The sequence below is a fragment of the Pinus tabuliformis genome, chromosome 7 (genome assembly GCF_031772625.1).
Source record: "Pinus tabuliformis cultivar Carrire ecotype Pingquan chromosome 7, CPIR1, whole genome shotgun sequence".
In the NCBI taxonomy this organism is placed as follows: Eukaryota; Viridiplantae; Streptophyta; class Pinopsida; order Pinales; family Pinaceae; genus Pinus; species Pinus tabuliformis.
Window position 1 is genome coordinate 260597745 of NC_142293.1, and position 15104 is coordinate 260612848.

The window sequence follows — 15104 nt, forward strand, 5'->3', positions numbered from 1 at the left end:
CAATAAACACAATAATATATCACCGAGGAAAGAGTTCAAAATTGCGAAAACAAAAAACGCACAACAACCTCTGGTCCCAACATGACAACATGAATGAAATAGGCCTCTCATGTTGGAGATGATTTAGGGGTTATTCCATGGCCTTCTCTCCCTTTGAAACCCCCCAACCATCCCTGTAATAATTTATTATATTATCTTTAACGATGCTACTTTTACTCTCAATCTTTAACAGCTACCGGCCTTCCCTCTTCAAAACCCTTATATAGAGTGTTTTCTCTCCATCGACCTCAAAAACCCTTATATAGAGTGTTTTCTCTCCGTCGACCTCTTTGCCCTTTGCCTTCAAAGCATTTTTGCACAGTTAAATCCTTTGTCCAAAATCCTCGGGGTTTCGCATTCGTGTCTGATATTGGGCGAGTTTCTGGCATATTTTGGATCCATCGATTTCATTCGATCCCTCCCTCTGTGCACTATCTGGTATTGGGATGGCTGGAACTCAGGAGGATCCTGTTCTTACACGGGCAGTAGATGACGATTCGAGAGAGAACGAGGATGATGCCGGAAAGGAAGAGGACACTGGAGCTCAGGTTGCACCCATTGTTAAGCTTGAGGAGGTTACTGTCACCACGGGCGAAGAAGAGGAGGATGTCCTTCTTGACATGTAAATTTCTTAATCCATGGCTATTTCATGATTTTGTTTTCTCAGTTGAAAGTTGTTTTCATGGCCTCTTCGGTGGCCCTTTTCCTGTGCACATAAATGGGACCTTGACTATAAGGAAGATGCATTTGGGCAGTTATTTACTTCTAATTTTTCTCCTTTTTAGTAAGATCTGTTTTTATCGGGTTCTCGATGTTTTGTTTGCCTGTTGATGATGATCAGATTTGTCATTTCAATGGGGTGCTGAAGAAACTCTATGGTAGATGCATTTAGCGGGCTATGGTTTGTTTTATCGGGTAATTAGGGTTTTGCTTTTCTATGTATTTTTGGTGGGATTTGATGCGCTTTGATGGCAAATTCGTTATATTTTGGATTCTTCGCAAGATATTGCATGAAATTCTGAACACCAGAGAAAATTTACCCGAATATTGATAGTACCTTTATGGAACTTCCTGAGATATGAACACATACTGAATCATCAAGTTTGCTTTGTCTTTTCTGCTCTCAATACTGTTGAACTCCTTCGCAATGTTCTGTAATCGGAAAAACAGGGAATTCCGGAAACAACAAGTTCTGAATTCAAACCACGGGAGCTTTAGGTTTATCTTAGGGTTTAGAATTGAGGGTTTGTCATTCTTTCAGCGAGCGTTGATCATATACACAAGCAATATAAGCTCCCTTTCTATTTTAAATTAAATACACTTTCCTTCATCCAGTCATGCTTTTTGTCTTTCCATCGGAATAGTGGGGATGAAGCTTGATGAACTGATAAATGGGATTGAATTTTCCACTTGCAGGAGTATGTTGCTGTACTTGTCTGTCATGGAAAGCAACAGGATCAGGCAAAGAGAGATCTGGATGCATTTCTTGGCAATCACAGTGGTGCATTTGTGGCATGGTATTTCAGTCTTTTCACAAATTTCTGTTTTCTCTGTTCTTTTGAGTCAGGATTATGAGGGCTTATTGCTCTTATATCAGCAAGCATAGAATAGAAATAACATGTTAGACTTTTCCAATATAACATTCAAAATGTATAATGTTTCGTATCTAACGGAGATAGGTTCATTTGACCAAATAAAACAATGCACATTATCATATTTGTCTTTACTTCACAAAATTCCAAAGTTTCCTCCAAAGGGCTATAAACAACAGCATTGCAATCAAAATAGCTATCTTGAGGTGCAGATGAATGGATCGGAGGCAGATATTTCTCTGGTCGACAATAATTAATGGTAATTCTAGACAAGATAATCTGTACCCGAAGACACATTTTTCAAGACAAAGTTGCGTTTGATGAATTGCAGTTATGTTTAATTTGTTCTTTAGACACTTCTTCAAAGAGGTAATGCTTTTGTCGTTTGCAAAGGATTTTTTTGATTTTATTTTTAAATTAATGCACATATCCTGAAACTAGGATTGTAAGGTGCTTCTGAGTAGAATATGAGAAACAATGCTGGCTATATTGTGATATCATAAATGCTCACTTACATGTATTTACTTGGTGGAAGCAAAACAAAACAGAGAAAATTAACATTGCGCAAGAACATCGGGCCGATCAGTTTCCTCAAACAGTTTCCTTTCATGCTTTATCTGATAGTCTCACTTGGTTGAGTTTTCTTATTTTGTAACCTCTTGCTTTGCTATAATATGATTTTGCACCTGAGGGCAACCTTACTTCCAGACTTTTTTCTTTTGAACCAGCTTCCTCTTATCATGATGGAGCAATGTGCCCAGATTTAGCATTATAGGGAACCATTAGCACCTTTTTGTAGAATTTCTTTGAAAATTCTGCAACTGCTGTAGTGAACAATTCTGAAACTAATTTGTGACACCAAGACACAGAGTTTCTCTACTCTTTTGCAGCGGAATAAAAAAGAGTTAAAAACACATTCATACAATACAATAACACAGGATTTTTCTATGGAACCCTACATGGAAAACCCTCCGCTAGCTGTAGATTTTTATTGACAAAGTTGAGCAAATAAAATTAATTACAAGGAAAACTGTTTCACTACAGAACAAGGTTGTTCTTTCTGCTGACACTTAGCTGAAAACTGCTTGCAACAACCCTGTCCTTAGCTCCTAAATCCTTGTGCTGGCCTGCCCCTGTTTCCTTGTGCTGGAAGCCTCTATTTTCTAGTGCAATAGTGGCCCTATCTTCTAGGAATTACTCCTGATTTCTAGCGCACACTAGCATGGATTTTCTCTGCCAAAACTCTGTGCAGAGGCCTCTCCTTCACGCTCTTCCTAGCTCTGCCAGCTCACACACAAAACTCGCACTCTATTGTTTGGTCTCACAACCTGTAAAAAATTAATGTCTGCTCATGCTGTAGCCCACCCAGTTTCAAATTCTTGCAAGGTTTAATGCCCAAAACCCATCAATAGCATATGACTGATATACACATCATTTTATCATTTTCTGCATTTAACTTGAAACAACATAGAGGTACTCTACATTTCACTTTCAGCTGATAAGAGAAAAAATAAGGCAAGCACACACATGAATTTTACACTGTTTTTGGTCAACATGATCCTAGAAAAACCCTGCAGTGGGGAAAACCAGTTCTTCTAGGAGGATTTTATTTTGTTTCTTTGACGAAGCATCACTGAAATCCCATTCTCAAACTGAGTTCTGAACTATCTTCAACAAATGTTCATGTTGAAATTACAGTCCTTTGAAATGCTCCTTCTTCTTAGGAATTCAAGCCACACTGACAGTCACAGGTTCCTTGAAACTCGGGTTCATCACAACAAATATGCACAGGTTTTTTTATCAGCGTTTAACCTCCCTGGAATTTGAGCAAATACACTCCAAAACAGCTCTCTAAATATCATTGATATACCACTAAAACCAGGCTTGAGATTTTTGCTGGTCTTGGCCCAAGAATCTCACTGTGTCCCACATAAATACGCTGGCAGAGAAATATGCTGCTAAAACACTTGCCTACGGTGAGGAGTAACCAAAATTGACTCCTAATAAGCCTTTGACCTGTGTGCAACCACTGGCTGTGACAGTCTTCCAAAATTTCGTGCTCCCTTTTTAGCTTTAACTCGGCCTTCTAGGGATTTGATTAACTGTGGTCTTGTTCCTAGTTCTTGCTGTAGAATTTCTTCACAAAAATTCTCTTCCTCCTATCTCCTTTCCTCTCCTCAATAGTTCTCAAGAGGATTGAATGAAGGAGCTCTTCCTTGCTGCCTCCAAATGCAAGCTCCACAACATGGTTGCGTTCTGCTCTGATTTGAGTTCACCTTGGAACACAGCCTCCTCCTTTAGCTGTCTCGATCTCCTCTCAAGCTTCCCTACACCCTCCTCTTTCCTTTGAGAAGAATAATGAAGAATCATTCATTTCCTTTAACTTCTGTTTTTCTTTTGAGAGGGAAACCTAACCCTAAAGGCTAAAGATCAAGGGCTGAGATTAAATCTCAGCTAATGAGATCTATAGTTGAGATCAAGCTCCCATTAGACCCCTTTCTCATGATGACCCCTCACTTAACCTTTTAATGTTTTAGTACCATGGTCACTTTGTCGCTCATAAAGTGAGTTTTAAAATATAAAGGTTACCTTATTAACATAAAGTGGACTTAGTACTTTACACAAAGTCACTTTAATAACCCATGTGACTTTAATAAATTAGAATTACAAGGTACACAACTCATAAAAGCTTCTTTAGCTCCTTGACATTAATAAACACATAATGTCACTTAGAGAAAAGGATATTAATGTGTATTCCTAGGCCAAAAGGATAAATTCCTAGGAAACACTTCCTTGGTACTATATTCTCAACACAATGTTGTGCTCACAAAATAGTGATCCATTTTTGTGCCTTCGTCCTCCTTATAAGCAATTCACATCAACTAAATTTGGCAAGTTTATTTTTTGAACTCGGTCTTGTGATTGACTAGTTAACTGAGTCTAACTGACTCATGTAATTCGTCTTGCCTCAATTTAGAAACTGAAGCTCACTTGCTTGTCCTTTGCCAAAGATAACTCGCACTAGGAGACAAACAACTGAGCCTCCAACTATACACATGAGTTAAACTGCTTCATGAACTCGACCTAATTTTTAGGAACTTGTCCTAACTTTTAGGAACTCATGCATGCTAAAGACATGAGTGCTTGTGGTCTCTTTGACTAAGGAACAAGTCAAAGAAGACCTTACTCGCTTCTATTTTCAACATTCCCTCTTAGCGAGAAAGGTGCTTTTGGAAGAACCTCGTCCACTTGGATCTATCTCCAATACTACCACGTTCTCCGTTGTTGCAACTTCTTCCGCTGAACTAGAAAACTTTGCCTTCTTTTGCGGAACCTGATAAGACCTTTTCTTTCCCACCATGCTCTGCGAGTCTATCACTTCAGTCATAAGGGCCATGCACCCTGTGTACCTTTGTGGCTGCTTCCTTTGGTTGAAGGTGATATTGGAAGATCCAACTCTCCCTTGATCTCCCTTAAACAAATCCTTTGCCCACTTGGCTCAAACTCTCCCTATGTTGGGAGTCATTGCTTGAGTCGCTGCCTCGACTCGCCTTCGGCTATGCTCCTCATCATCTTGTTGGTTGGCCCAACTGCCAACTAGCTTATACTCAAATGTTGGTCCTCACTGGACTCGTTCTTTCGCTTAGGACACTTAGTGGCATAGTGTCCAAACTCATGGCAATGGAAGCACTTGACCTTTCTTAGATCCTTTTACTTGCCCTTTTGACTAGACTCGACCACTCCTTGGCCCTCCGTGCCCTTGGTCTTGCTACTCTTGCTTGTTATGGAAAAGTTCTCCTTGTCCTCTGTCTTCATCGATCTACCATTTTTGGTCCTTCTTCGGATATCTTCCTGAACGTAGTCAGTCAATAGCATTTCCCAACTAGGAAAATTATCTCTGTCATTGACAACATCCTGGAACCCATACCAAGACTTGTGAAGTCGTAGAAGATCAAAACTCACAAAGTCATGCTCTGGTATACTCATGAGTGAATTTTGACAAATACGTGACAATGGACTCATCCTTGTTCACCTAGATACTCCTTAGCTTCTCCTTAAGAGCAAGCTTCTTGGTATCGCTGGTACTCTGATATAGATCTAAAATAGTTTTGAACATCTCATAAGCTGTCTTCTTCTCATGGATATGAGGAAATATATGATCTCTGACCCCTTCTAGAATAATCGTCCTTGCCTTGATATCATTCTTAGTATGTCGGGTCAACTGTTGGGGATCTTGTAGTGGTGGTATAGCCTGCTTCACAAATTCTCCCACCCCATTATCCTTCAAAACTATCATGATCCTCCCTTTCCATGAAACGAAGTTTGATGCTCCCTCTAAACAGTTATCTGCTCTCAAACCTTGGTACGCCGTCCTGCTTTCCCAGAGAGCTCTCCAACACCTGCCCACTAATAGCTTAGTAGTCCTTCACAAGAGGCTGTACTTAGGGCACAATAGGGCAACTTCTAACAACCCTCCAACCTGTACACTTAAGCTTCCCACACAATTGTCCAATGGGACCTCATCCACTTAGTAGAACATCAACTTGAGAATAACATTCAACATACCTTAACTAATAGAGACTTCTTCTGCTTCTCTAGGTCACACCCCTGTGCAATTACCTGAAGTTTTCGACCCTCTGATTAGGGCATCTTGCACCTACGTCAACCCATAGTTTGTTGCCTCAAAACTTTGCAAACATTTCTCCACAGGTTCCTCTTCTATGCGTTAGCTCTTGCCCTCTTATATATTGTTGTTCCAGCTCCTTAAGAACATAGACCAGCCCTAAAATAGGGCTTAATCTCTCCTGTAACAACACATAAAAAACTTGGTCTGTTTTGCAAGTTGTTTGCACCACAAATAATGCACAAAAAGACTACCCAAAATGCTCCTCTTGCAAGCTACTTGCTCCTGCCTAACTTGGCCTAATTAGTTACAAGAAAAACGAACCAAAACCAATCCTCTTCTCCACTTTGCTAGGCTCCTTTGGGCTATGACTATTTCAGGGAGATTCTCCTTATGATGTTGCACTAGGATGTGCGAATCAACTTGTGTTGGTATTTATTCTGTTCCTTGCTCCGATACCATGTAGAATTTCCTTAAAAATCTTACAACTGCTGTAGTAAACAATTTTGAAACTAATTTGTAACACCAAGACAGGATTTTTGTAGGGAACCGTACTAGGAAAACCCTCTGCTAGCTATAGAATTTTATTGAGAAAGTTGAGCAAATAGAATTAATACAAGGCAAATTGTTTCACTAGAGAACAACACTGTTCTTTCTATTGACACTTAACTGAAACTTGCTTGCAACAACCCTGTCCTTAGCTCCTAAATCTTTGCGCTGGCTTGCCCCTATTTCCTTTCGTTGGAAGCCTCTTATTTCCTAGCGCAATAGTGGCCCTATCTTCTAGGAATTACTCCTAATTCCTGCGTACACCAACAAGGATTTTCTGTGCCAAAACTCTGCGTATAGGCCTCTCCTTCACACTCTTCCTAGCTCTGCTAGCTCACACACAAAACTCGTGCTCTCTATTGTCTTGTCTCACAACCTTGTGCTCACAAAACAATGATTCAATTCTGTGCCTTCGTCCTTCTTACAAGCAATTCACATAAGGTATATCTAGCAAGTTTATTTTTGAATCTCGGTCTTGTGATTGACTAGTTAACCGAGTCTAACTGAGTCATGTAACTCATCCTGCCTCAATTTAGATACTGAAGCTCACTTGCTTGTCCTTTTCCAAATATAATTCGCACTAGGAGACAAACAATTGAGCCTCCAACTATACGCACGAGTTAAACTGTTTTATGAACTCATCCTAATTTTTAGGAACTTGACCTAACTTTTAGGAACTCGTGCACGTCAAAGATAGGATTGCTTGTGGTCTCTTTGACTAAGTCACAATTCAAAGAAGACCTTACTCACTACTATTTTCCACACTTATATATATATATATATATATATATATATATATATATATATATATATATATATATATATATATTGAAATGTGGAAAGAAATCATTATGAATAAATGAGCAAGAACATTTACATGACAAACATAAATGACAAGCAATATTCCACCATCACTTAACCCCAATGTGGGGAAACTCTTGATCAATTCTTCTTATATTCTTCAATAATTCAGCAGAGAGAGAGAGAGATATTACAATTTACAGATCTGATAATTAATGACAGCGGCAAAAGAGACCTAACCAGAAAAGTCATTGCTGGTCAACAGGGAAGATTTGACCCTCATAAATTGGTCAACTTCAGTCAACTTCGGCCTCCAAACAACAAGATGAATCAACCCTCAAAAGAACCCAAAATCAGCGCAGTCAAATTTGGTCAAACAACCAACCTGTGGTTAGCCCTAGCTGCAGTCAACGTTGGTCAAAGTCAATGTTTGGCCTCAATTTCTGTGCCTAGAAATGCGGCTTGCCCAAATAGAGATAGCCCCCACAAAACGTAGTCAAAGGAGGTCAACTCATGTTGGTCAACGCTTGGTCAAACTGTCAAGAAATTCGGTCTCTTGAAATTTCGGCCTCTTGAAATTTTGCTTTCCTGAAATTTCAGACGTGTGGAGAGAGAGATGCCTAGAAATCCGTACCCAATGAACGAGGAGAGAGAGAGAGAGAAGTGTGAAGATGAGTGTATCCAAATGAGGCTAAGGCATCATGTATTTATAGCAAACTTTGAGGATGAATTGACGTGACTGTTGGGCTTCTGAGCCTACATAAGTTTGTTGGCCGACCTTGACAATTTGTCCATAATCATAGTAAATTCATAACTTCATTTGTACATGTCAGAATCGGATGATCTTTAGATCACTCCTACACCTCTCGGAGAGAGGAATCCAAGAAAAATATCAGTTGTCATAAATAAGATGACCCATGTGGAGTTTGGCCCTAGTTGCCGATTTTAACATGATGAAACTACGTAATCCAAACTTTAAAATATGGTATGAAAAGCTTAGTGTGCCCAATCATTGATTTTTTGTTTGAGGGAAGGGTACAGTTTTGCTAAGGCAATGATAGAGGAGTCAAATAAGCAATATCACTAACATTGAGGTACATAAAGCACTTGGTGCTTTTGATTAATTGCCAATCCTGAAATCTCGAAAAATGTTAACTCTGTTGAATTTTGAATGGGATATGAAGTTCTACTTTCTCGATATGAAGTTAGAGGAGATGGGAACCGCTTTTAAACATCTCAAGACAATGAATGGTAATGTTAAAAATTTAAGTAAAGGTTTTACTTTAAGACTTTAACATTACCATTAATTGCCATCATTTTAACGCAAATTGAGAGTGAAACCCAGTCTTAAATAAATATTTCTAGTGTATGAAGTTTCTAAAAGTCTCATGAATTCATAATTATCCTCTAATTAGTTATTAAAACAAAAAAATGTTGTTCCCAACATTTAAATCAAGGCAAAATCAAACAAATTTCATTTAGAAACACGTTGTACAGATGTTGAAATGCATTTCCCATGTGAAATATGTTTCATATGAATTGAAATGCGTTTCTCATGTGAAATATGTTTCTCATGTGAAATATGTTTCATATGAATTGAAATGCGTTTCCCATGTGAAAATACATTTCATATGAATTGAAATGTGTTTCAAGAGCATTTTAGTCGTGTTTCAGTGACTCGATATGAAAACGCAGCTGGTATGCAGGGGCGGGCCATGTTTCCTGCATCATAGATACCTTCTCATATTTGGAAATTTGTTTTTGTGGCTGATCAAATGTGTCGTTGGTTCTTCTTCACTTTGTTGTTCCCTTTGATGGGTTGCCTAGTCTATGATTTGATAGATGAGATGTCTAGTGGTTGTGGTTGCATGGTATAAAGGTTGGACATAAAGAGCTCCTCCACAATCTATGATTTACATGTTTAACAATCCTTTTCTTAAGTCCAATTATATACAAAATTACAAATCCTAGTGCAAGTGAAAATACGTTCTTCTTCAATGTTGCTTTTGTCAAACTAAACAAACAGGAAACAATTTATTTGACAGGTGGAAGAAGTGATAGGCTTAGAGCAATTGAATTGTAGGCCATGCTTCTTGACAAATTGATGAACAGATGTCTCCTTACTTGAGATTTAGGTTGGCACCATGGCACCATCCTGTCCATCATTATACACTAATCTTGTCATTATCTTCTTCACTGTGAATGATTGGCCTGTTCCCTGCAAATAGATCTGGGCATAGAGGAGCCAATCCAAGAACAGTAATCTCTAGCACAAGATAATATTAATGATCTAAATACCTAATCCTGAAGCTTGAGTTTGATTTTTCTCTACTGGTTCTGAATTTCTGACTGAGAATCTCCCACTCGTTATTATCAAACCTTCTCCTTCATCATTGGCATCAGCTGCACTGCTGAGGTACTTTGGTTGGTTGTCATTGGACTTGAGAGCTTGAAGTTTCAAATGATTATAGTAACAGACAGCCAGAAAAGCCAGTCCACACCCACTCAAGTTTATGACTGTAACCTTTTCATTTATTACAGACAAAGATTATGTTATGAGCAGCCAGTCCTTGACAAGACTAGCAACATTCATAGTCAAGGCTGAAGTCTTTCCTATCAGAAGAAATACTGCAATATTAAGAGCCAAGGCACAAGCAGAAATGTCATGTAATCCAAATCAAAGGAAGAGACCCTGATTATCAGAAATGGGTATTCTACTAAGGCCCAGGGGGTGCTGAGAAAAACAAGGCAACAAGGAGCAACAAAGATGTGATGGGATTCAACTTAATCCCTTTTGATGTTCGTGGAATTTGTATGAGAACCAATTGGGTAGTCTCACATGCAACTGCACTTAACTGGAAAATCACCTCCCATGCATTCATCTTGGCCTCCCCATAAGCTGAAATAGTAACTCCAATGGATATGGCCAACATATTGGCCTCGGGCTCACCTTTATAAGCTTCTTTCTTCAGGGAAACCACAATCAAATACACAGCAATGGGAATTAGAGCTTTCAACATTTGAAATAATGATACTGAGAGGAAAACATAGGCAGAATTTGAAAACCAGAGACCCAAAGAATACACTTATCAATACTATGGGTTCAACGAGCTTGAAGACTCTTACAATAGCAACAGCCAGTGTTGAGTAGAAGCCCATGTGAATCATGGTGGGACTGATCACACTAAAGTTGTCAAGAAATGGCAACTCCAATGGATATGGCTAACATATTGGCCATGGCCTCACCTTTATAAGATTCTTTCTTCAGGGGAACTGCAATCGAATGCATATCAAAAGGGCACAAGAGCTTTCAACATTTGAAATATCGATACTTTGAGAGACATGCACCAAGGGTTGCATCATTTAGGATTTGTACTCAGTTTAGGTGTCATATTCAAGGGGAAGTTGTTATGCTTTCCACCACTTCATAGATTGTTAGAGTGATGAAACAAAAGAGGCTCCCTCTTGAGGCTAGATTATGTCATTCATATCAGTTGTGTTGTTGATGTCCTAGCTCAGCCAGGTCTTGCCAAAACTCTGTTGAGGTTCAAAATTTATTATAAACTGAAATGTCTTCACAAGAATTGACCTCATAAAATGCCATAATCACAAGATATGCCATACATGGTTGTGATTATGGCTCGCAAGACCCTTAGACTTTGAGCAATGAGGCTCACAACATCACTTATGATTATGCACTCTACAATTCTGTGACCAGCTGAATGTCAAGCAATTGAACCGCGATTTAAATCCTATTTTGTCAGCAATAATTACTATACTTTGTCTTTATTTAGTGTAGAGAACCAAGCACTTATTCTGCTCATCTATAGAAGGGACAATGGTTGTTTGCCTATGAGGTATAAGGAAATCCTATCAGATGTTTTGTATTTTCGTATGGAATTGAATCATACTCCTGCACACTGTAACATTCATATATATCAGCCTGTAGAGGCTTTAATAACACCTGGTATTCTGGTTAGTGATTTTATTGGACCTCATGTGCATATCCTACATGCACAGGATGGACTATTCATATGTTACAGGGTATTATTCTTATTATTTAGGGTGCACATCTTCAGGTGCTCAAGAACGATTACTAGAACAGTCAGTTAATTCTGCAATTTAAAGGATGAAAAAGGAGGTTATAGGAGTCTAGTTTTGGTTCTCATCCACAATGTCACACTAGTCTGCCTGGGCATGGTTCTCATGGTTTAATAGTGACTTGAGGAGTCATAATACCACAGATCACTAAACACGAACAGCTAAGGTAGCCCAAGGACAATAGCCATATTTACACATTAATTAACAGGTCTTACATTAATTATCCTAGGGGGTTTTAATACTTCCAAATGCTTAAAAAACAGTTAGCAGAGCATTCACATTACACATTCCATCAATCTTTTCTATAAACCAACCAAATGCAGTCAGGAGAGCCCTCCTTTTAAACTATACAACCTTATTGTTAGTATGATCAACCTTATTTTAATATATAGTGTGACAAACCGTATGTGACAGGCAGGTGGAAAATTTTTCTCGCAATTGACTAAGCGACGTCCTGCGAGCCAGACTTGAGACGGAAACCCTCGTCAGAAGTATATGCTTGGCTCTTTTCCAAACAAATGAAGAGTCAATGAGGTTTTGTGTAATCACTTCTGGTATCGTATTGGGTTATTGTTAGAAGCGATAATTGGATTCGGATTCTCATCGAGTGAGTTGTTCTGCTTTCTCAATTTGAGAGGGTTTGTTTGGAGGGAAAAATGAAAGAGGACATACGAGAATAGTGAGGGGAAAGATGCAGAGGAAGAGGATTGAGAACATCGCCAGCAGGCAGGCTACATTTTCCAAACGTAGGTGGATTGCTGAAGAAAGCTTATGAGCTTTCGGTGCTCTGCACTGTAGAAGTTGAACTTGTGATTTTCTCCCCAGCAGGAAAGCTCTATGAACTGTTTTTTAGTGCAAATCCTACTATTTTGATTCTAATAATCATGGCTATGCAAACCTCATGAGATTCTTACTAATAACCCAGGTGGTGCAAGCCCTAGTAAGCTCGGTGTTGAAAAACTTAGTGTAAAACCTCCAAATCGCTGGTTTTGTTGTAGTGCTTATTGGAGAGTATATAAAAAATTTCACACCTTTTTATGAGATATGGGAGGAAAACATGTTAAAGATTTTTAATAAATATAAAATTTCCAAAATGATGCTAGTTTTTTTTTTTTTCCGAGGAAAAAATCAAAACTTTTTATTAAGAACTATAAAAAGTTTTACAAGCAATATTGGTCTTAAGCCATCACTGGTGGCTCAAAAGTTTGCTGTTCTGCTCAACATATAGGAGCTTTTCTGCTGATCTTTGAAATTTGGAACCTGTACAAACTTCCTCCCAATGGAGGCAAAGCGTAACACAGAGAAGAACCGAAACAAAAACTGGGGTCTCCTTCAACGAAAGGAAAACAACCCCATACATCAAAAATAATATATGTTTTATAACCCGGAAAGATACCATAGGAAAGTATATGTCTAAAACTGTATGCTGTGGCAAAAAAAAAACTGATATAAGCTAAGAAGAAAAACTGGAGAAACATATATACATAACAATATATAACCGCTCAAAAACTGCTGTCAAAAAAGAGAAAATGATGCTAGTTACGTGTGATTCTTTTTTCATTGTTTGTGATTATGAAAAATGAAACTCGATGTTTTTTCATTAGTGCACATATATTTCATTATATAATTGCATATAGAAAAATCATTCCAGAGCCGATAACAATAAAAGTGAAGAATTTATGGTCCAACGTTATATTTAAGGGAGATGTTTAAGGATGACGTTTGAATTTTGTTTTTCATTTTAAGACATTTGGAGCAAATATTAGGAAGGACTTTGAGAAAGGATTGTCCTTCATTTTCGAAAATGGAGTTGTTCCTTTCCAGCCATATGCCCCAAGTGACCATCAAAGGGAGAGCTCATATGTTTTTTGGATGTTTTCTTTATAGCCATTTTTTTACACATATCCATAGAGTCCCCATGCCATTGATGTGAATTACTTGTTCGGTTTTTTTTAACCAACATTTTTAACCAAACAAGAAAAATTAAAAAAATGCCTCAAGATCAAAGACTGAAACAAAGACCTATTGACATACCTTTTAAAGTATGGAAAGAACTTGTAAAATCATATGAGAAGTTGGATGCACAAAGGAAAGCCGGCAATGAGAGCATTCAGGTATTGAATTTTTCATTAAACATTATTTAGAATGTATTAATACTTATAAGTATCTTAGACATGTATTTGTGTGAAAATAAATTGAATTGGTTTATGTTTAAGGACAAGGCATCCAAGGCGAGGTTAACCAAGACAAAAGTCACTTATCGTAGTGGCTAGAAAGGTTTAAAAGCACTGATAACAACCTTTGTAAGTATATTAAACATGCGATATTTTTTTAATAAATTTTGTACTAGAAGAAAGTCATTGTTATCTAATTTCTCCCTATTTACTGATTGATAGGAACTAAAATATGGAAGACCTCCAAATCATTTGGAAAAGGAGGTGCTGCAGCAAAAGAGATGGGTTGAATTTGTTGTTTGGATGGACTCTATGGTATGTAATCTTAGTTGGATTTCCAATATACTTTTAAACCATATTTTCATTTTATTTTTTAGTACTATTAGATATTATATCTTACCTCATTTTATGGTTAACATTGTATAACAAAAACATGCGTTGCGTTATGTAATTAATACTAACATGTAATATTGATTTTTTTTGTCAGAATGCTATAGGTAATGATTGCCAAGACGATGATCCAAATTATGTTCAACATATATCAGGAGATAATGAGGATGAGGATGAGGATGATGGTGGTGAAGGAGGAGATGATGATGATAGTTGCGGTGTTGGTGATGATGTGGATCAGAGTAATGAGGATGGCCAATATGATCATGAGGATGATCTTGGTGGTGGTAGCTATGCATGCACATGCATTGTTTTTTATGAAGAAATTATTGTGTAGAATGACATTGCTATGTTTAGATGGGTGTTGTGAATTTACCCTATATCAATGAGACATTTTGATTTTGTAATCATACGATGAGTTTGATTTATGTATGTTGTTAATTTATCGTAGAATAACGATATTCATGAAATATTTTGATTTGTTAATCATATTTGAATTTTACTTGTTTTGATTAAAAATAATACTAATTTTATTAGTATTATGTTGCTATTTTATACATGTTTTGAAAATTGTTAATGACACATTGTTATTTTTTTGGATGGATGTTGTCAATTTCTCTTAAATTTCTTTACAAATGATTTTGAATTGTGATATCTGCTTTAATGATATTTAGAAACTATCACATATTTCACTATGAATCTATAAAGGGGGTCATATATGTAAAGAAAAATATACTCTATATAAGAAGTCAAATGCAGATGTAACCATGGATGCAAAATTGAAAGTAAAATTGGATGTTAAACTAGGAATTAATACAAAAATGCAAACAATTG

At 37.6% G+C, this 15104-nt stretch overlaps 1 protein-coding gene across 3 annotated transcripts; it reads left to right on the forward strand.

Annotated features, from left to right (window-relative positions):
- Nucleotides 1-263: 263 nt before the first annotated feature.
- LOC149246836 (ran-binding protein 1 homolog c-like) lies at nt 264-14767 on the forward strand. Of its 3 annotated transcripts, none has more exons than XM_089458039.1 (4): nt 265-661; nt 1456-1556; nt 14103-14195; nt 14368-14767. In XM_089458039.1, the coding sequence occupies exons 1-3, from the start codon at nt 486-488 to the stop codon at nt 14168-14170; spliced, it is 345 nt and encodes a 114-aa protein (XP_089314165.1). In that variant the 5' UTR covers nt 265-485; the 3' UTR covers nt 14171-14195; nt 14368-14767. The 3 variants fall into 3 exon arrangements, with proteins under 3 accessions (XP_089314164.1, XP_089314165.1, XP_089314166.1); XM_089458040.1 differs by lacking the exon at nt 14368-14767 and adding an exon at nt 13923-14009 and having other exon boundaries at nt 267-661; nt 14103-14160; XM_089458038.1 differs by lacking the exons at nt 14103-14195; nt 14368-14767 and having other exon boundaries at nt 264-661; nt 1456-1824.
- Nucleotides 14768-15104: the final 337 nt, after the last annotated feature.